At 40.4% G+C, this 27526-nt stretch overlaps 1 protein-coding gene and 1 long non-coding RNA gene across 5 annotated transcripts in view; one reads left to right on the forward strand and one right to left on the reverse strand.

The window, feature by feature from the left end:
• Nucleotides 1-27526, forward strand: part of PAN2 (PAN2-PAN3 deadenylation complex catalytic subunit PAN2) — a 381243-nt gene that overhangs the window by 348808 nt on the left and 4909 nt on the right. For 3 of the 4 annotated variants that reach the window (XM_071685467.1, XM_071685439.1, XM_071685449.1), the window contains one exon: nt 20433-20542. The exons of the other annotated variant lie outside the window; for it this stretch is intronic. In XM_071685467.1, coding sequence (XP_071541568.1) covers nt 20433-20542 — 110 coding nt within the window. The remainder of the gene's footprint in view (nt 1-20432; nt 20543-27526) is intronic. 4 annotated transcript variants of the gene reach the window in all.
• Nucleotides 20016-27526, reverse strand: part of LOC139761369 (uncharacterized) — a 283732-nt gene continuing 276221 nt past the window's right edge. Inside the window, exon 5 of the long non-coding RNA XR_011715505.1 lies at nt 20016-20569. This is a non-coding gene — a long non-coding RNA (uncharacterized lncRNA). The remainder of the gene's footprint in view (nt 20570-27526) is intronic.

The raw sequence follows: 27526 nt of genomic DNA on the forward strand, positions 1-27526 counted from the left end.
ACCTGTGTTGATTTTAGGCTCAAAAAATTGCCCCGACCCATTCAGGTAAATTTTCTTAAGAAGTTTCTTCTACTCTCAGGATGTCATCAAGCACCACAGGTACGTACCTGTGTCGATTCTATATTTAGAAAAGCCCTCCGACTCATTTGGGTTTCTTATCTCAACAACTTTAACTCCCAGGATGCCCTAAAACCGCACATGTCCAGACCTCTGTCGATTTTAGGTTCAGAAAAGTGCCCTGACCCATTTAGGTAATTTATCTCGACAATTTCCTTCGACTCAGGATGTCATCGAGCACCACAGATCTGTACCTGTGTCGATTTTAGGTTCAGAAAGGCGCTCTGACCCATTTTGGTTTTTTATCTCAACAACTTTGTTTGACTCCCAGGATGTCCTAAAACTCAACAGGTCCAGACCTGTGTCGATTTAAGGTTCACAAAAGTGACTCTAAGCACTCAGGTATTTTATGTCTAAAAGTTCATTCGACCCCCAGATTGTCATAAAGCACAACAGGTCCGTACCTGTGTCGATTTTAGGTTCAGAAAAGTGCCCTGACCCATTTAGGTAACTTATCTCAAAAATTTCCTTCGACTTAGGATGTCATCGAGCACCACAGGTCCGTACCTGTGTCGATTTTGGGTTCAGAAAAGTGCCCTGACCCATTTAGGTAATTTATCTCAACAATTTCCTTCAACTCAGGATGTCATCAAGCACCACAGGTCTGTACCTGTGTCGATTTTCGGTTCAGAAAGGCGCTCTGATCCATTTGGGTATTTTATCTCAACAAATTTCTTCAACTCGCAGGACGCCCTCAAACACCACAGGTCCGTACCTCTGTCGATTTTACGTTCAGAAAACTGGCTTTAACCACTCGTTTATTTCATTTGAATAACGTCATTCGACTCCCAGATTGTCATAAAACACCACAGGTCCGTACCTCTGTTGATTTTAGGTTCAGAAGAGTGACACAAACGACTCGGATATTTTGTCTGTACAAATTTATTGAACACTCAGATTGTCAGAAAGCACCACAGGTCCATACCTATGTCGATTTTAGGTTCAGAAAATTGCCCCAACCCATTCGGGTAAATGATCTCAAGAAATTCCTTCTACTCTCAGGATGTCATCAAGCACCACAGGTACGTACCTGTGTTGATTCTATGATCAGAAAAGCCCTCCGACTCATTTGGGTATTTTATCTCAACAACTTTTTTTGACTCCCAGGACACCCTCAAACACCACTGGTCCAGACTTGTGTCGATTTTAGGTTTAGAAAAGTGACTCTAACCACTCAGGTGTTTTACATCAAAAGGTTCATTCGACTCCCAGATTGTCACAAAGCACCATAGCTCTGTACCTGTGTCGATTTTAGGTTCAGAAAACTGACTGTAACCACTAGGGTGTTCCATCTGAATAATTTCGTTCGATTTCCAGATTGTCATAAAACACCACAGGTCTGTACCTCTGTTGAGTTTAGGTTCAGAAAAGTGAACGTAACCACTCGAATATTTTATCTCTACAAATTTATTCGACACTCAGATTGTCAGAAAGCACCACAGGTCCGTACCTGTGTTGATTTTAGGTTCAGAAAATTGCCCCGACCCATTCAGGTAAATTATCTCAAGAAATTCCTTCTACTCTCAGGATGTCATCAAGCACCGCAGGTACGTACCTGTATCGATTCTGTATTTAGAAAAGCCCTGCAACTCCTTTGGGTTTTTATCTCAACAACTTTGTTTGAGTCCCAGGATACCCTAAAACACCATAGGTCCGGACCTGTGTCGATTTTAGGTTTAGAAAAGTACTCTAACCACTCAGTTATTTTCTGTCAAAAAGTTTGTTTACTCCCAGATTGTCATAAAGCACCACAGGTCCATACCTGTGTCGATTTTAGGTTCAGAAAATTGACTGTAACCACTAGGGTGTTTCATCTGAATAACTTCGTTCGACTCCTAGATTGTCAGAAAACACCACAGGTCCGTACCTCTGTTGATTTTAGGTTCAGAAAAGTGACCCTAACCACTGGAATATTTTATCTCTACAAATTTATTCGACACTCAGATTGTCAGAAAGCACTGCAGGTCCGTACCTGTGTTGATTTTAGGTTCAGAAAATTGCCCTAACCCCTTCAGGTAAATGATCTCAAGAAATTCCTTCTACTCTCAGGATGTCATCAAGCACCACAGGTATGTACCTTTGTCAATTCTATATTTAGAAAAGCCCTCCGATTCATGTGGGTTTTTTATCTGAACAACTTTGTGTGATTCTCAGAATGCCCTAAACCACCATAGGTCCGGAGCTGTGTTGATTTTAGGTTCAGAAAAGTGACTGTAAGCACTCTGGTATTTTATGCCTAAAAGTTCGTTTGAGTCCTTGATTGTCATAAAGCACCACAGGTCCGTACCTGTGTTGATTTTAGGTTCAGAAAAGTGCCCTGACCCATTTAGGTAATTTATCTTAACAATTTCCTTCGACTCAGGATGTCATCGAGCACCACAGGTCCGTACCTATGTCGATTTTAGGTTCAGAAAGGTGCTCTGATCCATTTGGGTATTTTATCTCAACTTTCTTCAACTCCCAGGACGCCCTCAAACACCACAGGTCCGTACCTGTGTCGATTTTAGGTTCAGAAAACTGACTTTAATTACTCATGTATTTCATCTGAATAACTTCTTTCGACTCACAGATTGTCATAAAACACCACAGGTCCGTACCTGTGTTGATTTTAGTTTCAGAAAAGTGACCCTAACCACTCGGATATTTTATCTGTACAAATTTATTTGACACTCAGATTGTCAGAAAGCACCACAGGTCCGTACCTGTGTCGATTTTAGGTTCAGAAAAGTGACCCTAACCACTCGGATATTTTATCTGTACAAATTTATTCGACACTCAGATTGTCAGAAAGCACCACAGGTCCGTACCTGTGTCGATTTTAGGTTTAGAAAATTGCCCCAACACATTCGGGTAAATGATCTCAAGAAATTCTTTCTACTCTGAGGATGTCATCGAGCACCACAGGTACGTACCTGTGTCGATTCTATAATCAGAAAAGCCCTATGAGTCATTTGGGTATTTTATCTCAACAACTTTGTTTGACTCCCAGGACACCCTCAAACACCACAGGTCCGGACCTGTGTCGATTTTAGGTTTAGAAAAGTGACACGAACACTCAGGTATTTTATGTGAAAAAGTTTCTTTGACTCCCAGATTGTCACAAAGCACCACATGTTTGTACCTGTGTCGATTTTAGGTTCAGAAAACTGACTGTATCCACTAGGGTGTTTCATCTGAAAAACTTCGTTTGATTCCCAGATTGTCATAAAACACCACAGGTCCGTATCTCTGTTAATTTTAGGTTCAGAAAAGTGACCCTAACCACTGGGATATTTTATCTCTACAAATTTATTCGATACTCAGATTTTCAGAAAGCACCACAGGTCCGTACCTGTGTTGATTTTATGTTCAGAAAATTGCCCCAATCCATTCAGGTAAATTTTCTCAAGAAATTTCTTCTACTCTCAGGATGTCATTAAGCACCAAAGGTATGTACCTGTGTCGATTCTATATTTAGAAAAGCCCTTCAACTCATTTTGGTTTTTTATCTCAACAACTTTGTTTGACTCCCAGGATGCCCTAAAACACAACAGGTCCGGACCTGTGTCGATTTAAGGTTCACAAAAGTGACTCTAAGCACTCAGGTATTTTATGTCTAAAACTTCATTCGACTCCCAGATTGTCATAAAGCACCACAGGTCCGTACCTTTGTCGATGTTAGGTTCAAAAAAGTGCCCTGACCCATTTAGGTAATGTATCTCAACAATTTTCTTTGACTCGGGATGTCATTGAGCACCACAGGTCCGTACCTGTGTCGATTTTAGGTTCAGAAAGGTGCTCTGACCCATTTGGGTATTTTATCATAAGAACTTTCTTCAACTCCCAGGACGCCCTCTGAGGGCGTGTCAATTTTAGGTTCAAAAAACTGACTTTAACCACTCAGGTATTTCATCTGAATAACTTCGTTTGACTCCCAGATTGTCATAAAACACCACAGGTCTGTACCTGTGTTGAATTTAGGTTCAGAAAAGTGACCCTAACTACTCGGATATTTTATCTGTGCAAATTTATTCGACACTCAGATTGTCAGAAAGCACCACAGGTCCATGCCTGTGCTGATTTTAGGTTCAGAAAATTGCCCCATCCCATTCAGGTAAATTATCTCAAGAAATTCCTTCTATTCTCAGGATGTCATCAAGCACCACAGGTACGTACCTGTGTCAATTCTGTATTTAGAAAAGCCCTCCGACTTATTTGGGTTTTTTATCTCAACAACTTTGACTCCCAGGATGCCCTAAAACACCAAAGGTCCGGACCTGTGTCAATTTTATGTCCAGAAAAGTGACTCTAAGCACTCGGGTATTATATGCCTAAATGTTCGTTCGAGTCTTAGATTGTCATAAAGCACCACAGGTCCGTACCTGTGTCGATTTTAGGTTCAGAAAAGTGCCCTGACCCATTTAGGTAATTTATCTCAACAATTTCCTTCGACTCAGGATGTCATCAAGCGCCACAGGTCCGTATCTGTGTTGATTTTAGGTTCAGAAAACTGACTTTAACCATTTGGGTATTTCATCTGAATAGATTCATTCGACTCCCAGATTGTCAGAAAACACCACAGGTCCGTACCTGTGTTGATTTTAGGTTCAGAAAAGTGACCTTAACCACTGGGATATTATATCTGTACAAATTTATTTGACACTCAGATTGTCAGAAAGCACCACAGGTCCGTACCTGTGTTGATTTTAGGTTCAGAAAATTGCCCCAACCCATTCGGGTCAATGATCTCAAGAAATTCCTTCTACTCTGAGGATGTCATTGAGCACCACAGATACGTACCTGTGTCGATTCTATGATCAGAAAAGCCCTCCGACTCATTTGGGTATTTTATCTCAAGAACTTTGTTTGACTCCCAGAACACCCACAAACACAACAGTTCCGGACCTGTGTCGATTTTAGGTTTAGAAAAGTGACTCTAACCACTCAGGTATTTTATGTGAAAAAGTTTGTTCAACTCCCAGATTGTTACAAAGCACCACAGATCCGTACCTGTGTCGATTTTAGGTTCAGAAAACTGACTGTATCCAGTAGGGTGTTTCATCTGAATACCTTCGTTCGATTCCCAGATTGTCATAAAACACCACAGGTCCGTATCTCAGATGATTTTAGGTTCAGAAAAGTGATCCTAACCACTGGGATATTTTATCTCTACAAATTTATTCGACACTCGGATTGTCAGAAAGCACCACAGGTCCGTACCTGTGTTGATTTTAGGTTCAGGAAATTGTCCCAACCCATTCAGGTAAATTTTCTCAAGAAATTTCTTCTACTCTCAGGACGTCATCAAGCACCACAGGTACGTACCTGTATCGATTCTATAATTAGAAAAGCCCTCCGGCTCATTTGGGGTTTTTTTTCTCGAACACTTTGTTTGAGTCCCAGGATGCCCTAAAACACCACAGGTCCAGACCTGTGTCAATTTTAGGTTCAGAAAAGTGACTCTAAGCACTCAGGTATTTTATGTCTAAAAGTTCATTCGACTCCCAGATTGTCATAAAGCACCACAGGTCCGTACCTGTGTCGATTTTAGGTTCAGAAAAGTGCCCTGACCCATTTAGGTAATTTATCTCAACAATTTCCTTCGACTCAGGATGTCATCGAGCACTACAGGTCCGTACCTGTGTCGATTTTAGGTTCAGAAAGGCACTCTGACCCATTTGGGTATTTTATCTTAAGAACTATCTTTAACTCCCAGGACGCCCTCAAACACCACAGGTTCGTACCTGTGTCGATTTTAGGTTCAGAAAACTTACTTTAACCACTCGGGTATTTCATCTGAATAACTTCGTTCGACTCCCAGATTGTCATAAAACACCACAGGTCCGTACCTGTATTAATTGTAGGTTCAGAAAAGTGACCCTAACCACTGGGATATTTTATCTGTACAAATTTATTCGACACTCGGATTGTCAGAAAGCACCAAAGGTCCATACCTGTGCTGATTTTAGGTTCAGAAAATTGCCCCAACCAATTCGGGTAAATTATCTCAAGAAATTCCTTCTCCTCTCAGGATGTCGTCAAGCACCACAGGTACATACCTGTGTCGATTCTATATTTAGAAAAACCCTCCGACTCATTTGGGTTTTTTATCTCAACAACTTTGTTTGACTCCCAGGATGCCTTAAAACACCACAGGTCCGGACCTGTTTCGATTTTAGGTCCAGAAAATTGACTCTAAGCACTCTGGTATTTTATGCCTAAAAGTTCATTCGAGTCCTAGATTGTCATAAAGCACCACAGGTCCGTACCTGTGTCGATTTTAGGTTCAGAAAAGTGCCCTAACCCATTTAGGTAATTTATCTCAACAATTTCCTTGAACTCAGGATGTCATCGAGCACCACAGGTCCGTACCTATGTCGATTTTAGGTTCAGAAAACTGACTTGAACCATTTGGGTATTTCATCTGAATAACTTCGTTCGACTCCCAGATTGTCAGAAAACACCACAGGTCCATACCTGTGTTGATTTTAGGTTCAGAAAATTGCCCCAACCCATTCGGGTCAATGATCTCAAGAAATTCCTTCTACTCTGAGGATGTCATCGAGCACCACAGGTACGTACCGGTGTCGATTCTATGATCAGAAAAGCCCTCCGACTCGTGGGTATTTTGTCTCAACAACTTTGTTTGACTCCCAGGACACCCTCAAACACCACAGGTCCGAACCTGTGTCGATTTTAGGTTTAGAAAAGTGACTCTAACCACTCAGATATTTTATGTGAAAAAGTTTGTTCAACTCCCAGATTGTCACAAAGCACCACAGGTCCGTACCTGTGTCGATTTTAGGTTCAGAAATTGACTGTATCCACTAGGGTGTTTCATCTGAATAACTTCTTTCGATTCCCAGATTGTCATAAAACACCACAGGTCCGTATCTCTGTTGATTTTAGGTTCAGAAAAGTGACCCTAACCACTGGGATATTTTATCTTTACAAATATATTCAACACTCGGATTGTCAGAAAGCACCACAGGTCCGTACCTGTGTTGAGTTTACGTTCAGGAAATTGCCCCAACCCATTCTGGTAAATTTTCTCAAGAAATTTCTTCTACTCTCAGGACGTCATCAAGCACCACAAGTACGTACCTGTATCGATTCTATATTTAGGAAAGCCCTCCGACTCATTTGGGTTTTTTTTATCTCAAACACTTTGTTTGAGTCCAAGGATGCCCTAAAACACCACAGGTCCGGACCTGTGTCGATTTTAGGTTCAGAAAAGTGACTCTAAGCACTCAGGTATTTTATGTCTAAAAGTTCATTCGACTCCCAGATTGTCATAAAGCACCACAGGTGTCGATTTTAGGTTCAGAAAAGTGCCCTGACCCATTTAGGTAATTTATCTCAATAATTTCCTTCGACTCAGGATGCCATCGAGCACCACAGGTTCATACCTGTGTCGATTTTTGGTTCAGATAGGCGCTCTGACCCATTTAGGTACTTTATCTCAACAACTTTCTTCAACTCCCAGGATGCCCTAGAACACCACAGGTCCGGATCTGTGTTGATTTTAGGTTCAGAAAAGTAACTCTAAGCACTCAGGTATTTTATGTCTAAAAGTTCATTTGACTCCCAGATTGTCATAAAGCACCACAGGTCCGTACCTGTGTCGATTTTCAGTTCAGAAAAGTGCCCTGACCCATTTAGGTAATTTATCTCAACAATTTCCTTAGACTCAGGATGCCATCGATCACCACAGGTCTGTACATGTGTCGATTTTAGGTTCAGAAAGGCGCTCTGACCAATTTGGGTACTTTATCTCAACAACTTTCTTTAACTCCCAGGATGCCCTCAAACACCACAGGTCCATACCTGTGTCGATTTTAGGTTCAGAAAACTGACTTTAACCACTCAGGTATTTCATCTGAATAACTTTGTTTGACTCCCAGATTGTCATAAAACACCACAGGTCTGTACCTGTGTTGATTTTAGGTTCAGAAAAGTGACCCTAACCACTTGGATATTTTATCTGTACAAATTTATTCGACACTCAGATTGTCAGAAAGCACCACAGGTCCGTACCTATGTTGATTTTAGGTTTAGAAAATTGCCCCAACCCATTCGGGTCAATGATCTCAAGAAATTCCTTCTACTCTCAGGATGTCATCAAGTACCACAGGTCCATAGCTGTGTCGATTCTATGTTCAGAAAAGCCCTCCGACTCATTTGGGTTTTTTATCTCAACAACTTTGTTTGACTCCCAGGACACCCTCAAACACCATAGGTCCGGACCTGTGTCGATTTTAGGTTTAGAAAAGTGACTCTAACCACTCAGGTATTTTATGTCAAAAAGTTTGTTCGACTCCCAGATTGTCATAAAGCACCACAGGTCCGTACCTGTGTCGATTTTAGGTTCAGAAAAGTGCCCTGACCCATTTAGGTAGGTAATTTATCTCAACAATTTCCTTCGACTCAGGATGTCATCAAGCACCACAGGTCCTGTGTCGATTTTAGGTTCAGAAAGGTGCTCTGACGCATTTGGGTATTTTATCTGAACATCTTTGTTCAACTCTCAGGACGCCCTCAAACACCACAGGTCCATGACTGTCTTGATTTTCGGATCAGAAAGGTGCTCTGACCCATGTGGGTATTTTATCTCAACAACTTTGTTCAACTCCCAGGATGCCCTGAAACACCACAGGTCCGTATCTGTGTCGATTTTAGGTTCAGAAAACTGACTGTAACCACTCGGGTATTTCATCTCAATAACTTCGTTCGACTCCCAGATTGTCATAAAACACCACAGGTCTGTACCTCTGTTGATTTTAGGTTCAGAAAAGTGACCCTAACCATTCAGATATTTTATCTCTACAAATTTATTGGACACTCAGATTGTCAGAAAGCACCACAGGTCCGTACATGTGTTGATTTTAGGTTCAGAAAATTGCCCTGACCCATTCCAGTAAATTATCTTAAGAAATTCCTTCTACTCTTAGGATGTCATCAAGCACCACAGGTACATACCTGTGTCGATTCTATGTTCAGAAAAGCCCTCCGATTCATTTGGGTTTTTTATCTCAACTTTGTTTGACTCCCAGGACACCCTCAAACACCACAGGTCCTGGCCTGTGTTGATTTTAGGTTCAGAAAAGTGACTCTAAGCACTCAGGTATTTTATGTCAAAAGTTCGTTCGACTCTCAGATTGTCATAAAGCACCACAGGTCCGTACCTGTGTCGATTTTAGGTTCAGAAAAGTGCCCTGAGCCATTTAAGTAATTTATTTCAACAATTTCCTTCGAATCAGGAAGTCATCAAGCACCACAGGTCCGTACCTGTGTCGATTTTAGGTTCAGAAAGGTGCTCTGACCCATTTGGGTATTTTATCTCAACAACTTTGTTCAACTCCCAGGACACCCTCAAACACCACAGGTCCGTCCGTGCCTGTGTCGATTTTAGGATCAGAAAGGCGCTGTGACCCATTTGGGTATTTTATCTCAACAACTTTGTTCAACTCCCAGGATGCCCTCAAACACCACAGGTCCGGACCTGTGTTGATTTTAGGCTCAGAAAAGTGACTCTAACCACTCAGGTATTTCATGTCAGAAAATTCGTTCGATTCACAGATTGTTATAAAGCACCACAGGTCCTTACATATGTCAATTTTAGGTTCAGATAAGTGCCCTGACCCATTTGGGTAATTTATCTCAAGAAATTCCTTCGACGCTCAGGATGTCATCAACCACCACAGGTCTGTACCTGTGTCGATTTTAGGTTCAGCAAAACGCTCCAACCCATTTGGGTAATTTATCTCAACAAATTCCTTCGATTCTCAGGAAGTCATCAAACACCACAGGTCCATACCTGTGTCCATTTTAGGTTCAGAAAAACGGTCCGACCCATTTGGGTATTTTATCTCAACAACTTTGTTCGACTACCAGGACGCCCTGAAACACCACAGGTCTGGACCTGTATTGATTTTAGGTTTAGAAAAGTACCTCTAACCACTCTGGTATTTTATGTCAAAAACTTCGTTCGACTCACAGATTGTCATAAAGCACCACAGGTCCATACCTATGTCAATTTTAGGTTCAGAAAAGTGATTCTAACCACTTGGGTATTTTATCTCAACAACTTTATTCGACTCTTATATTGTCAGAAAGCACCTCAGGTCTGTACTTGTTTTGATTTTAGGTTCAGAAAAGCACCCTGACCCATTCAGGTAATTTATCGCAAGAAATTCCTTCCACTCTAAGGATGTCATCAAACACCACAGGTGCTTGATGACCTGTGTCAATTTTAGGTTCAGAAAAGCACTCCGACCCATTTGGGTATTTTATTTCAAGAACTTTGTTCAACTCTCAGGATGCCCTGAAACATCATAGGTCCATACCTGTGTCGATTTTAGGTTCAGAAAAGTAACTCTAACCACTCGGGTAATTTATGTCAAAAACTTCGTTCGATTCGTAGATTGTCATAAAGCACCACAGGTGTATACCTTTGTCAATTTTAGGTTCAGATAAATGCCCCCGACACATTCGGGTATTTTACCTCAACAACTTTGTTCAACTCCCAGGACGCCCTCAAACACCACAGGTCTGGACCTGTATCGATTTTAGGTTTAGAAAAGTGACTAAGCACTCAGACATTTTATGTCAAAAATTCATTCGACTCCCAGATTGTCATGAAGCACCACAGGTCCATACCTCCGTCGATTTTAGGTTCAGAAAACTGACTGTAACCACTCAGATATTTCATCTGAATAACTTCGTTCGACTCCCAGATTGTCATAAAACACCACAGATCCATACCTCCGTTGATTTTAGGTTCAGAAAAGTGACCCTAACCACTCGGATATTTTATCTCTACAAATTTATTCGACACTCAGATTGTCAGAAAGCACCACAGGTCCGTATCTATTTTGATTTTAGGTTCAGAAAATTGCCCCGACCCATTCGGTAAATTATCTCAAGAAATTCCATCTATTCTCAGGATGTCATCAAGCACCATAGATCCATACCTGTATTGAATTTAGGTTCAGAAAAATGCTCCAACCCATTTGGGTATTTTATTTCAAATTTGACTCCCAGGATGCTTCGAACACCACAGGTCCGGTCTTGTGTTGATTTTAGATTCAGAAAAGTGACTAACCACTCAGGTATTTTATGTCAAAAATTTCATTCGACTCCCAGATTGTCATAAAAGACCACAGGTCCATACCTCTGTTGATTTTAGGTTCAGAAAAGTGACCCTAACCACTCGTATATTTTATCTTTACAAATTTATTCTACTCTCAGAATGTTAGATAGCACCACAGGTCCATACCTGTGTTTGATTTTAGGTTCAGAAAATTACCCCGACCCATTTGGGTTAATTATCTCAAGAAATTCCTTCTACTCTCAGGATTTCATCAAGCACCACAAGTCCATACCTGTGTCGATTCTATGTTCAGAAAAGCCCTCCGACTCATTTGGGTTTTTTATCTCAACAACTTTGACTCCCAGGATGTCTTCAAACACCACAGGTCCTGACCTGTGTCGATTTTAGGTTTAGAAAAGTGACTAAGCACTCAGACATTTTATGTCAAAAATTCATTCGACTCCCAGATTGTCATGAAGCACCACAGGTCCGTACCTGTGTCGATTTTAGGTTCAGAAAAGTGCCCTGAACCATTTAGGTAATTTATCTCAACAATTTCCTTCGACTTAGGAAGTCATCAAGCACCCCAGGTCCGTACCTGTGTCGAATTTAGGTTCAGAAAAGTTCTCTGAACCATTTAGGTATTTTATCTCAATAAATTTGTTCAACTCCCAGGACGCCCTCAAACACCACTGGTCCGTGACTGTGTCGATTTTAGGTTCAGGAAAGTGACTCTAACCACTCAGGTATTTGATGTCAAAAAATTTGTTCGACTCGCAGATTGTCATAAAGCACCACAGGTCCGTACCTGTGTCAATTTTAGGTTCAGATAAGTGCCCTAACCCATTTGGGTAATTTATCTCAAGAAATTCCTTCGATGCTCAGGATGTCATCAACCACCACAGGTCCGTACCTGTGTCAATTTTAGGTTCAGCAAAACGCTCCAACCCATTTGCGTAATTTATTTCAACAAATTCCTTCAACTCTCAGGATGTCATAAAACACCACAGGTCCGTACCTGTGTCCATTTTAGGTTCAGAAAAACGCTCCGACCCATTTGGGTATTTCATCTCAACAACTTCGTTCGACTATCAGGACGCCCTTAAACACCACAGGTCTGGACCTGTATCGATTTTAGGTTTAGAAAAGTAACTGTAACCATTCAGTTATTTTATGTGAAAAACTTCGTTCGACTCACAGATTGTCCTAAAGCACCACAGGTCCGTACCTGTGTTAATTTTAGTTTCAGATAAATTCCCCGACACATTCGGGTATTTTATCTCAACAACTTTGTTCGACCCAGGATGCCCTCAAACACCACAGGTCCGTACCTGTGTCATTTTTCAGTTTAGAAAAGTTCCTCGAACCACTCCGGTATTTTATCTCAACAACTTCATTTGACTCCTACGATGCCATCAAACACCACAGGTCCGTACCTATGTCAATTTTAGGTTCAGAAAAGTGATTCTAGCCACTCGGGTATTTTATCTCAATAGCTTTATTCGACTCCCATATTGTCAGAAAGCACCACAGGTCTGTACTTGTTTTGATTTTAGGTTTAGAAAAGCACCCCGACCCATTCGGGTAATTTATCGCAAGAAATTTCTTCCACTCTTATGATGTCATCAAACACCACAGGTGCTTGATGACCTGTGTCAATTTTAGGTTCAGAAAAGCGCTCCGACCCATTTGGGTATTTTATCTCAACAACTTTGTTCAACTCCCAGGATGCCCTGAAACATCTATATAGGTCCATACCTGTGTCGATTTTAGGTTTAGAAAAGTAACTCTAACTACTCGGGTTATTTATGTCAAAAACTTCATTCGACTCGCAGATTGTCATAAAGCACCACAGGTCCGTACCTGTGTCAATTTTAGGTTCAGATATTTTATCTCAACAACTTTGTTCAACACCCAGGATGCCCTCAAACACCACAGGTCCGTACCTGTGTCGATTTAGGTTCAGAAAACTGACTGTAACCACTCGGGTATTTCATCTCAATAATTTCATTCGACTCCCAGGTTGTCATAAAACACCACAGGTCCGTACCTCTGTTGATTTTAGGTTCAGAAAAGTGACCCTAACCACTCGGATATTTTATCTCTACAAATTTATTCGACACTCAGATTGTCAGAAAGCACCACAGGTCCATACCTGTGTCGATTTTTGGTTGAGATAAGTGCACCGACCCATTCGGGTAATTTATCTCAACAAATTCCTTCAACTCTCAGGATGTCATTAACCACCACAGGTCCGTCTTCTGTACCTGTGTCGATTTTTGGTTCAGAAAAATGCTCCAACCCATTTGGGTAATTTCTCTCAACTTTGTTCGACTCCCAAGACGCCTTCAAACAGGTCTGTACCTGTGTCAAACTTAGGTTATTAAAAGTGACTTTACCCACTCGGGTATTTTATCTCAATATGTATATACATACGTCCACACACGCAAATATACATACCTACACAGCTTTCCATGGTTTACCCCAGACGCTTCACATGCCTTGATTCAATCCACTGACAGCACGTCAACCCCGGTATACCACATCGCTCCAATTCACTCTATTCCTTGCCCTCCTTTCACCCTCCTGCATGTTCAGGCCCCGATCACACAAAATCTTTTTCACTCCATCTTTCCACCTCCAGTTTGGTCTCCCTCTTCTCCTCGTTCCCTCCACCTCCGACACATATATCCTCTTGGTCAATCTTTCCTCACTCATTCTCTCCATGTGCCCAAACCATTTCAAAACACCCTCTTCTGCTCTCTCAACCACGCTCTTTTTATTTCCACACATCTCTCTTACCCTTACGTTACTTACTTGATCAAACCACCTCACACCACACATTGTCCTCAAACATCTCATTTCCAGCACATCCATCCTCCTGCACACAACTCTATCCATAGCCCACGCCTCGCAACCATACAACATTGTTGGAACCACTATTCCTTCAAACATACCCATTTTTGCTTTCCGAGATAATGTTCTCGACTTCCACACATTCTTCAAGGCTCCCAGAATTTTCGCCCCCTCCCCCATCCTATGATCCACTTCCGCTTCCATGGTTCCATCCGCTGCCAGATCCACTCCCAGATATCTAAAACACTTCACTTCCTCCAGTTTTTCTCCATTCAAACTCACCTCCCAATTGACTTGACCCTCAACCCTACTGTACCTAATAACCTTGCTCTTATTCACATTTACTCTTAACTTTCTTCTTTCACACACTTTACCAAACTCAGTCACCAGCTTCTGCAGTTTCTCACATGAATCAGCCACCAGCACTGTATCATCAGCGAACAACAACTGACTCACTTCCCAAGCTCTCTCATCCCCAACAGACTTCATACTTGCCCCTCTTTCCAAAACTCTTGCATTCACCTCCCTAACAACCCCATCCATAAACATATTAAACAACCATGGAGACATCACACACCCCTGCTGCAAACCTACATTCACTGAGAACCAATCACTTTCCTCTCTTCCTACACGTACACATGCCTTACATCCTCGATAAAAACTTTTCACTGCTTCTAACAACTTGCCTCCCACACCATATATTCTTAATACCTTCCACAGAGCATCTCTATCAACTCTATCATATGCCTTCTCCAGATCCATAAATGCTACATACAAATCCATTTGCTTTTCTAAGTATTTCTCACATACGTTCTTCAAAGCAAACACCTGATCCACACATCCTCTACCACTTCTGAAACCACACTGCTCTTCCCCAATCTGATGCTATGTACATGCCTTCACCCTCTCAATCAATACCCTCCCATATAATTTCCCAGAAATACTCAACAAACTTATACCTCTGTAATTTGAGCACTCACTCTTATCCCCTTTGCCTTTGTACAATGGCACTATGCACGCATTCCACCAATCCTCAGGCACCTCACCACAAGTCATACATACATTAAATAACCTTACCAACAAGTCAACAATACAGTCACCCCCTTTTTTAATAAATTCCACTGCAATACCATCCAAACCTGCTGCCTTGCCGGCTTTCATCTTCCGCAAAGCTTTTACTACCTCTTCTCTGTTTACCAAATCATTTTCCCTAACCCTCTCACTTTGCACACCACCTCGACCAAAACACCCTATATCTGCCACTCTATCATCAAACACATTCAACAAACCTTCAAAATACTCACTCCATCTCCTTCTCACATCACCACTACTTGTTATCACCTCCCCATTTGCGCCCTTCACTGAAGTTCCCATTTGCTCCCTTGTCTTACGCACTTTATTTACCTCCTTCCAGAACATCTTTTTATTCTCCCTAAAATTTAATGATACTCTCTCACCCCAACTCTCATTTGCCCTTTTTTTTCACCTCTTGCACCTTTCTCTTGACCTCCTGTCTCTTTCTTTTATACATCTCCCACTCAATTGCATTTTTTCCCTGCAAAAATCGTCCAAATGCCTCTCTCTTCTCTTTCACTAATACTCTTACTTCTTCATCCCACCACTCACTACCCTTTCTAATCAACCCACCTCCCACTCTTCTCATGCCACAAGCATCTTTTGCGCAATCCATCACTGATTCCCTTAAATACATCCCATTCCTCCCCCACTCCCCTTACTTCCATTGTTCTCACCTTTTTCCATTCTGTACTCAGTCTCTCCTGGTACTTCCTCACACAAGTCTCCTTCCCAAGCTCACTTACTCTCACCACCCTCTTCACCCCAACATTCACTCTTCTTTTCTGAAAACCCATACAAATCTTCACCTTAGCCTCCACAAGATAATGATCAGACATCCCTCCAGTTGCACCTCTCAGCACATTAACATCCAAAAGTCTCTTTCGCGCGCCTGTCCATTAACACGTAATCCAATAATGCTCTCTGGCCATCTCTCCTACTTACATAAGTATACTTATGTATATCTCGCTTTTTAAACCAGGTATTCCCAATCATCAGTCCTTTTTCAGCACATAAATCTACAAGCTCTTCAACAAATTTATTCGCCTCTCAGATTGTCAGAAAGCACCACAGGTCCGTACCTGTGTCGATTTTAGGTTCAGAAAATTGTCCCGAACCATTCGGGTAATTCATCTCAAGAAATTCTTTCGACTCTCAGTATGTCATCAAACACCAGAGGTCCGTACCTGTGTCAATTCTAGATTGAGAAAAGTGCTTCGACCCATTTGGTTTTTTTATCTCAACAACTTTGTTCGACTCCCAGGACGCCCTTAATCACGACAGGTCCGGACCTGTGTCGATTTTAGGTTCCGGAAAGTGACTCTAACCACTCAGGTATTATATGTCAAAAACTTCGTTCGACTCCCAGATTGTCATGAAGCACCACCTGTGTCGATTTTAGGTACAAAAAAGCACCCCAACCGATTCGGGTAATTTATATCAACAATTTCCTTTGACTCTCAGGATGTCATGAAGCACCACAGGTCCGTACCTGTGTCGATCTTAGGGTGCAAGAGGTGAAAAAGAGGGCAAATGAGAGTTGGGGTGAGAGAGTATCATTAAATTATAGGGAAAATATAAAGGTTGTTTTGGAAGGAGGTAAATAAAATGCATAAAACAAAACAAGAAATGGGAACATCGATGAAGGGGGCAAATTAGGAGGTAATAACAAGTAGGGCTGAAGTGAGAGGGAGATGGAGTGAATATTTTGAAGGTTTGTTGAATGTGTTTGATGATAGAGTGGTAGGGTTTGGATGGTATTGCTGTGGGATTTATTAAAAAAGGGGGAGACTGTATTGTTGACCAGTTGGTGAGGATATTCAGTGTATATATGGTTCATGGTGAAGCTCCTGAGGATTGGCAGAATGCCGTTGTACAAAGGCAAAGGGGATAAAGGTGAGTGTTCAAATTACAGAGGTATAAGTTTGTTGAGTATTTCTGGGAAATTATATGGGAGAGTATATATTGAGAGGGTCAAGGCGTGTACAGAGCATCAGATTAGGGAAGAGCGGTGTGGTTTCAGAAGTGGTAGAGGATGTGTGGATCAGGTGTTTGCTTTGAAGAATGTATGTGAGAGATACTTAGAAAAATCAATGGATTTGTATGTAGCATTTATGGATCTGGAGAAGGTATATGATAGAGATGACAGAGATGCTCTGTGGAAGGTATTATGAGTATATGGTGTGGGAGGTAAGTTGCTAGAAGCAGTGAAAAGTTTTTATTGAGGATGTAAGGCATGTGTGCCAGTAGGAAGAGAGGAAAGTGATTGGTTCCCAGTGAATGTCAGTAGGGGTGCGTGATGTCTCCATGGTTGTTTAATTTGTTTATGGTGCATGATGTCTCTGTGGTTGTTTAATTTGTTTATGGTGCATGATGTCTCCATGGTTGTTTAATTTGTTTGTGGATGGGGTTGTTTGGGAGTTGCATACAAGAGTTCTGGAGAGAGGGGCACGTTGTTGTGGATGAGAGGGCTTGGGAAGTGAGTCAGTTGCTGTTCGCTGATGATACAGCATTGGTGGCTGATTCGGGTGAGAAACTGCAGAAGTTGGTGACTGAGTTTGGTAAAGTGTGTCAAAGAAGAAAGCTGAGAGTAAATGTGAATAAGAGCAAGGTTATTAGGTTCAGTAGGGTTGAGGGACAAGTCAATTGGGAGGTAAGTTTTGATGGAGAAAAACTGGAGGAAGTGAAGTGTTTTAGATATCTGGGAGTGGATTTAGCAGCGGATGGAACCATGGAAGCGGAAGTGAGTCACAGGGTGGGGGAGGGGGTGAAGGTTCTGGGTGAGTTGAAGAATGTGTGGAAGGTGAGAATGTTATCTCGGAGAGCAAAAATGGGTATGTTTGAAGGAATAGTCGTTCCAACAATGTTATGTGGTTGTGAGGCATGGGCTATAGATAGGGTTGTGCAGAGGAGGGTGGATGTGTTGGAAATGAGAGGCTTGATAACAACATGTGGTGTGAGGTGGTTTGATTAAGTAAGTAATGAGAGGGTAAGAGAGATGTGTGGTAAGAAAAAGAGTGTGGTTGAGAGAGCATAAGAGGGTGTATTGAAATGGTTTGGTCACATGGAGAGAATGAGTGAAGAAAGACTGCCAAAGAGGATATATGTGTCGGAGGTGGAGGGAACGAGAAGTGGGAGACCAAATTGGAAGTGGAAGGATAGAGTGAGAGAGATTTTGAGCGATTGCAGCCTGAACATACATGCTATATTATCCCTGGGGATAGAGAAGAAAGAATACTTCCCACATGTTCCCTTCCTGTCATAGAAGGCGACTAAACAGGGAGGGAGTGGGGCGCGGGAAATCCTTCCCTCCCAATTTTTCATTTTCCAAAAGAGGGAACAGAGAAGGGGGCAGAGTGAGGATTTTCCCTTTGAGGCTCAGTCCTCTGTTCTTAACGCTACCTCGCCAATACGGGAAATAGCGAATATGTATGAAAAAAAATATTAATGGAAAGATGCAAGTATTAGTGGTGGATTATTTGAATATGAGTAGGATATAAGGAAATTCAGGTCATACTTCTGGGGCGTAGGTACCCTAATGTGAATGAAAATGGTGAACAGCTTCTGGCTTTGTTTGCTTTAAAAGGACTGGTGATTGGGAATACTTGGTGTAAAAAGAGGGATGTGCGTAAGTGTATGTAAGTGAGGAGGGTAAATGTTGAGCAAGTGTCATCAGATTATGTACTAATTGATGGACATGGTAAAGAGAGACTTTTGGATGTAAAATTTGTTAAATAGTGTGAGAAGAGAAGGAAAAGGAAGTGGGAGCATCACTGAAGGGAGCAGATGAAGTGGCAACAGGCAAACAAGAGATAAAAGGAAGATATAGTGAGTGTACTTAGGGCCCTTAAATATGTTAGAAGATAGAATGGCAAGATGTGGGATGCGGAGGTATGCAAAGCACGGGAGTTGTGGGAAGTAACTAAATGAAAACAGGAGAGGTGTAGAATGCCTTACATAACATGAAGTTTGGCAAAGCCACTGGAGCAGATGGGATTGCAGTTGAATTCCCAAGAAAGGGAGTGACAGTGTTGTTGCTTGGTTAGTAAGGTAAGGATATTTAGTATATGCATGACTCATGGTCAGATGCCTGAACACTGTTGGATTGCCTGTTTAGTGTCTTTGTATGAAGGCATAGTGAACAAAAGGGAATGTCTGATTTGCAGATGTTTAAGTTCATTGAATGTACATGATAAGTTGTGTGGGGAAGTGGCATCCCCAGAGCATCAGTTTGGAGAAAATCTGTGTGGCTCCAGGAGTGGTTGAGGATGTGAGGATCTGATGTTTTCTTTGAAGAATTCCTGAATTTGGGGAAACCAAAGGACATGCATTTAATTCATGGATCTGGAGAAAGCTTGTGATAGGGTTGAGAGATGCTTTGTTGAAGGTGTTACAAGTACATGGTCTGGGAAAAGAGCTACTATGTAGAAGCACTGAAGAATTTTTATCAAGAGAGTTTAAGACTTGTTTGGAAAGGAAGGGAGGAGTATGAACAGTTCTGTGTGAAGGTGGGTCATCAACAATGGTGTGTGATGTTACCATGGCTGTTTAATCTTTATGGACAGAATGCTGAGGAAGGTTAATGCAAGGATTTTGGGACTTGATGTTTGTTGAATGTTTGTGCCCCTATAATGGTTCTTGGAGCCACTGCTTAGCAGCCTTTTTTACAGCATTCTCCGCCAAACTTCCATACCTGCCAACCACAGCAGTGATTCTTTGGATATTTGATACATCCAGCAGGTGAGGCATCCAATTCTAGCAAAATGTTAACAGACAAATCTTGCTTCTATTAGAAAAGTGAAATGAAAATGAGTTGCATCAAAAATTGGACATGTGAGGCACTTAAGTTTGATGAGGGAATACAATATTAGTTTCAATTGGCTATTATATAAGAAGGAACATTTGTTCAACTTTATTGCTTAATCAGAAAAACTTTTGAAGCTGAAGTGATCTTAAAGTGCACCAAATTCAGGCCCTATGTTTATTGATTTATTATTCCTTTAGAAATACTACTGTATGAAATTATTATTATTATAGATATTTACAACACAAAGGACATATATGTATAATGAGCATAATGAGTATGTATAAGCAGACATTTTGGGTTTGATGTAGTGTCAGCAATTATTGATAAGATATGGACTATTCATCTTTCATTAAAACATTAAAATGGTGGCAAAAGTTTCCTCATTAGATATCTGGGGGAAACACTCATGTAACCAGCATATTGTCATATTTGGCTCTGCTCGGATCAGTTACTGGATAACAAATGTTTTCCAGTAATTCAGTCGGTTATCACTTTTTTTTTTCACAGGGTGATCAACATGACAGTACCATCAGCACAGTTGATTGACACGGTGCATCTCTTCCACATGTCACACAACCGTATGGTCTCTCTCAAATTCCTCGCATGGCACTTCCTCAGTATGTTCAGTTCCTTTTTTTCTTCATCTGTAAAAGAAGATTAAAAATTTTCAAAGGAAACATGAATTGAAATTTCTGGAGAATTTTAGCAATTCCTTTTAACTAATTAATTGTGATTCAAGGACAGATGTCATATTGGAAATATTGTTTGAAAAGTAAAAATTAGATAATAACCTTCAAATGTCTAAAAGAATGAATAAATATGGGAACATTGTAATGATTAAGGGGTAAAGCTGTATTTGACGAATAGGTCCAGTTTATTGTAAGTGACTTTTTAAGGATATCTAGGCCCAAATGATAGTCATACAAAAATCAAACTGAGTATACAGTATAAAGTTGGATTGGATTAGATAGTTGGGTAAAAGCAAGGTGAGTTGTAATCTGTGGAGTTACACACTACTTATTTCCAGCCCTATGGTGAACAGGGAGATAGAAGTGATGGGATGGGGTTTTTTTCTAGTGTCAGCAATATCTGATGAGGTATGGACTGACTATTCATCTGTCGTGAATTTGCCTTTTGAGTTGGATTAACATGGTTTGAGTTACTTAATGAGGACCATGCCACTTTTGCCTCAGCCACTGAATGATGTACTTGAGCATTGGAAAGAGCAAGTGCTGTGACTGGATTTGCATGATTAGAATCATATTTGTAGAATATGAACTCTGTAATTAAGAAAAGGTCAGGTTGAATTGGTCAAGTGGAAGGCTTAATGTGATTTACCTGTACACAGGTTATTTCGAATGCAGGCCCAAAATCAACTAAGATGTATTGTGAATAAATGGAGTCCTAACTAATATGTAAAGCTCTGAACAAAAATTGGCCATAAAATGTTTTTCAAAAGATACTTGATAATATTACAGATACATTCATATGGTATTCTGACATGGTGTGGTGATAATTGAGAACAATTGTCACTATGGTTTCCCTTGATATCTTATTTTTGTTGCAGATGCCAAAGCATATTTCATCCAACTTTATATAGGAGCATGGAAGGTGGGGATGACAGGTTGAGGAGACAACATGAATTGCAGAACTGTGTAGAGGAATTTGGGATTGTGAAAAGAATAAGATGAGATGAATGCAAAGAGGAACAAGTGAAGGCTTTCTGTCAGATATAGTATGATGATGAAAGTAGGAAAAAATTAAAAGTTCCAAGTATATAGGGAATGTGCTTAAGGAAAGTGGAGGTATAGTTCTTCAGCTACCTGAGAGGGTGATGAAAGGTAAGAAAATTGGTGACAGCCTGAGTAAGCTTACCATGGATAAATGTGGCAAAGGTTTGAGTATGTGTAGGTATGCAGAAGCACAATGACAAGAGAGTTCTTTCTGCAGATTTATGCTTACCAAGTCATATAATTATATGTTGAGGAGGAAAAGTAGATAGTAAAAAATGAGAATGTCAAACTGAAAAAAATATGGTGAAATTATTTGGGCCTGTGGAAAGACTGAGTTTAGAAAGGATGTTTGAGAGAGCATATTAACAATGTGAAATTTAGGGATAGAAGACAAGGATTAAGTTGGAAGGACAAAGGGATAGTGTTTGAAAGGGGTGTAAAGTGTGGAGGAATGTTTTGATTTATGTAAGGGCGGGACTGCTTGTGTCACCCAGATTTTGAGGCAGTACAATGGATGTAGATAATGGCACAGAAACATTCAGTGTGCACATGCAATTTGAGATACTGAACTTTAGGAAACCACAAAGTTCATCATATAAACCGAGATATATTTTCCAAATCACAGGCAGTAATCTTACTTGATGCAAGTACATTGTTTTATGGTTTTTTGTATTATAGTATTATAGCATTTATGGATCTGGAGAAGGGATATGATAGAGTTGATAGAGATGCTCTGTGGAAGGTATTAAGAATATATGGTGTTGGAGGTAAGTTGTTAGAAGCAGTGAAAAGTTTTTTATCAAGGATGTAAGGCATGTGTACGTGTAGGAAGAGAGGAAACTGATTGGTTCTCAGTGAATGTAGGTTTGCGGCAGGGGTGTGTGATGTCTCCATGGTTGTTTAATTTGTTTATGGATGGGGTTGTTAGGGAGGTGAATGCAAGAGTTTTGGAAAGAGGGGCAAGTATGAAGTGTGTTGGGGATGAGAAAGCTTGGGAAGTGAGTCAGTTGTTGTTCGCTGATGATACAGTGCTGGTGGCTGATTCATGTGAGAAACTGCAGAAGCTGGTGACTGAGTTTGGTAGTGTGTGAAAGAAGAAAGTTAAGAGTAAATGTGAATAAGAGCAAGGTTATTAGGTATAGTAGGGTTGAGGGTCAAGTCAATTGGGAGGTAAGTTTGAATGGAGAAAAACTGGAGGAAGTAAAGTGTTTTAGATATCTGGGAGTGGATCTGGCAGCGGATGGAACCATGGAAGCGGAAGTGGATCATAGGGTGGGGGAGGGGGCGAAAATCCTGGGAGCCTTGAAGAATGTGTGGAAGTCGAGAACATTATCTCGGAAAGCAAAAATGGGTATGTTTGAAGGAATAGTGGTTCTAACAATGTTGTATGGTTGCGAGGCGTGGGCTATGGATAGAGTTGTGCGTAGGAGGATGGATGTGCTGGAAATGAGATGTTTGAGGACAATATGTGGTGTGAGGTGGTTTGATCGAGTAAGTAACGTAAGGGTAAGAGAGATGTGTGGAAATAAAAAGAGCTTAGTTGAGAGAGCAGAAGAGGGTGTTTTGAAAATGTTTGGGCACATGGAGAGAATGAGTGAGGAAAGATTGACCAAGAGGATATATGTGTCAGAGGTGGAGGGAACGAGGAGAAGTGGGAGACCAAATTGGAGGTGGAAAGACGGAGTGAAAAAGATTTTGTTTGATCGGGGCCTGAACATGCAGGAGGGTGAAAGGAGGGCAAGGAATAGAGTGAATTGGATCGATGTGGTATACCGGGGTTGACGTGCTGTCAGTGGATTGAATCAGGGCATGTGAAGCGTCTGGGGTAAACCATGGAAAGCTGTGTAGGTATGTATATTTGCGTGTGTGGACGTATGTATATACATGTGTATGGGGGTGGGTTGGGCCATTTCTTTTGTCTGTTTCCTTGCGCTACCTCGCAAACGCGGGATAGAGCGGCAAAAAAAAAAAAAAAAAAAAAAAAAAAAAAGAAGTTATGACTATGGGCATTTGGGCCAATTTTTTAACATATGATTTGATGTTTTGAATTATTGTCATATTGTATCTAACCCTTTCACTGTGACAGAGTCCTAATATCCAAGGTACGCTGTATAGAATATTTTCATATATTCTGAAAAAATCCTCTTACATTTGGAATTATAGTTAAGTTGAACATAATTTTCTAAATAGAAGGATACACTAATCAACCTGGTGGGATCTCGTGTACATTTATGACATGCCAACCTGTTGCCAGGCATTTAAGGTACACCAGAAGTATTACAGGAATACCTAGTGAGATGTGCAGTATTATTTGGTAGTGTTCTTGTAACAAACAAATATTATTGATAAGGGTTTTTATCTCTTATGTCTGTTGTCTTGTGAGAGTAACAGAGCTTCAAGAATTATCAGATAACATATGAGCACAGATATTGTACAGGTTTGTTTGACATCTTGACTTATGACCAACATATGGAAAAAGTCTGGGCTGTAGTCACAGGAAACAGTATATATAGGATGCCACTACAGTGGAGTTGCAATAATTCGCAAAGTTCAAATTTATATTTACAGATTTGTGGGGGGTCTCTTTTATTCCTCCATTTTAAATGTTATGGTCATATTTTTATGATTTGTAGCCAGACAGTGACAGCAGCTGCATATAATCTCTATATTAACATGATAGGTGGGCAAATTCCCAGTCTAACTTAGAGTGGACTTTCACAGCATTCTCAGCCCAGGGTATACATTTAGTGTTTTCCATAATTAAATTCAAGGAAATTTTGCAATGAAAAATCTGTTTGGTTATGAAAAATATGGTTTGGTAATGGAGATGTTTGATAGATACTCTCCTGAAACATATGATCATACATAGGAGGGAGAGGTGGAGGACTAAACTACCAGTGATTCTGTGTAAGCAGATTCATTACATTCCCATTCAATCATGTCAGTTAAACTGTCATTTGTTTTTTCTTATATTTATTGTGTTTGTGATGTATTCATGATAATGTTCAGTGTTTATTAAAGCAGTTTTGGAAGAGTTTATGCATATTTTTAGGCCTCCAGAACCTAATTTTTTCCATTTAAATAAACTATAATTTGTAATTTGATAATTCAAGGAGGCTTTTAGTACCTAGCCTGCGAATTATAGCAACTCCCCTGTACAAGCATATTTCCTGTCCCAGGATTCCCTTCTGTCTCTATGAAATTCTCATAGGACTCGAGAAGCATTAATGACTGTATACTAGTCTACTATATACACACTCCAGCTATAATGATTACAAAAAAATCGACACAGTGGGCAGAATTAAAATCACTGGGTATATATGCCCTAGATTAAGTGAAAGGGATAAAGAGGGTACGGTACCAGCATATGTAGAAATGAATGTAAATTGTGGAGATGAGATAAACATATTCTTTATCATTCACTTTAAGACTGCATCTTTTGACTTTCCCTCCAGAGAATATTCAGACGAGTTTTCATGATTAAAGGGCATCATGCTAATATAGGATAGGGTTTAACTTGTTCAGAACAGACTATGAAGCCATCTGTCTAACCCTTAGGCTGTACAGCCCAGGAAATTTAGGGGGGTCCCCAGGACTTGGATGTATTAAGAAATTAAAATGAAAATATTTTTGTCGTATCAGTTGGTAGGAAATATGAAGATTTGAAATGGAAAAAATTGGTAAATTGTTGCTGTATGGACATTAAGATATGGCACACCATTCTGACTCAGCTTATCACAAGTTTTTGACATGCTAACCTTTATATCTCTGTCTCTGCCACCACCATTTCAACATCCGCAGAATCATTATCATCATAATTAGTGCCCCAAAAGCAGCTGTTAATTAGCTTTCAATTGGTTTGGGGCTTACATCAGGGCTATTTCTCTCTCCATCTTATAATATGAGTAGCTTAGACACAAAGAGTCTTTCCTGGTGCTCTTTATAAATGCTTGTGACATGTGACATCTCTGCAAACCAGTAAAGTGCATTTTTCATTTTAATTGATGGTGGGAAAAGGAAAACCATACAAGTATGGCTTGGGACCTCACAGGGTAAGACACTGTGCTTACATGGATAACAGTAATTCTAGGATATTTTCACAATGCTAATTACAGGTGCTTGTCATTTAAGGCTCTTGTACACATCAATAAAGTTACCTTTGAATTTAAATGATGGTGAGAAGAGGTAATCTGTATTATATTGTAAGATGTAAAAGGTAGTCTCTGCCATACCACAACACTTAAGATTAGTTGGGGTCCTGTAATGGTTAAGATTATATTAATTTTCATTTAGTTCCGAGTATACTTACTAAAAGTGATAGTTTGTTGTGTAGTGGTTAGCGTTGCTGACTGTGATGCATTCAAGTGCCACCCAGGGTCAGGTGTACAGGTTTAAATCCTGGTTGTGGCAGTTGGCCTACAGTCAACCTAGCTGATTATCCTCCTTTAGAGGTTGGTCGATAAAATGGATACCTGGTTTAGCGTAGGGTATGTTTGTATAAAAGAGATGGCCTTGATTAGGGCATTCAGTTGCCCATGCCATCTCAGCTAAAGAAAAGAATGATTATTTATATTTGCATCCTGGCATTCCAGTAACACGTAGCATCATCCAAAAACCTTACCTTCACATTTCATTGAGGCTGTATGTATTAATCATTATAAAAATTCACCACAAATAAATTTTTTGCAACAATAATGATATAGTAAACACCAGAGACTCAGCTTATGACAGCTGTCACATGTCACATTCATTTTAAGTTGAACCACTGAAACCCATTTCATAAGTGGGGTTACAGTCCTGCTGACCAAGAATTTTCCCCGAAATACATCACATTACTATGTAATGAAAATTCTGGAAAATGTTCTGTACTGGAACTTGATGGTGAAGGCTTTAAGTGCTGTTTGGATGGTGCTGAGGCTTACTGGAAAGGAGAAGGGCACTCAGCTTATCTATATTACCCGTAGAAGTATCTGTATTCCTATTGAAAAGTCTGTGGAGCCTGGTTGTGGATAGGGAGCTGTGGTTTCTGTGCATTACATATGACAGCTGGAGAATGGATGGGAATAAATGTGGTCTTTTTTTTTTTGTCTGTTCCTGGTGCTACCTTGCTGATGCGGGAAATGGTGATCAAGTATGAAAAATGAATATCTTTGAAGATCCCTCCAGGTACTGAAAAGCCTTCACTTATTGTGGGGTGCTTTAGATGATAGGGTTGCACTGAACACTAGTGAATGTATTTTGTTAGTTGATAGGATAAATGAAATGGTATTTTGCTCTGACATCAGTAATATATGTATGATAAGTTCATAAATAACTCAAATTATGATGTTCTAGTTTATCATTATCCCTCAAACAGCAGTCAGTATTAACTGATATCCTAACAGGAAATAGCAGCCAGCATCAATAGATGTCCTAACTTTTCCTGCCTTTGTTGAAGATATCCATCTGAATATCCAGTAGGGGTCTTTTCCAGTGCCAGGAAGGCAAGGGAAATTATTCTGCTATCCTCAGCATTCCTTACAATCACCATAATGAGGCAGAAAAATTTAAAACATCAGCTTATATTAGCTACAGTTTCTTAAGAGGATATCAGTTTATGATGACCACTGTTTAAGTACAGCACTTGCATCTCTGCGATTTCGAGTTTTTCAGCTTGCGTTAAAAAATGTACTTTACAGTTTCAGAGATGTTCATATAAGTGTTAAATGAATCACTTGAGAAGTGTATTTCACCCACCACTTTCACTGAAAATATGTACAAGTTTTGCATAAGTTTCAGTGCAATGTACCAAAAAGTGTGGGAGTATGGCCAAAGTTTCAAGTGAGCTGCCATTGCACATTTTATAAGTTATATACATTAAAAAATTTA

The sequence above is a fragment of the Panulirus ornatus genome, chromosome 3 (genome assembly GCF_036320965.1).
Source record: "Panulirus ornatus isolate Po-2019 chromosome 3, ASM3632096v1, whole genome shotgun sequence".
Classification (NCBI taxonomy): domain Eukaryota; kingdom Metazoa; phylum Arthropoda; class Malacostraca; order Decapoda; family Palinuridae; genus Panulirus; species Panulirus ornatus.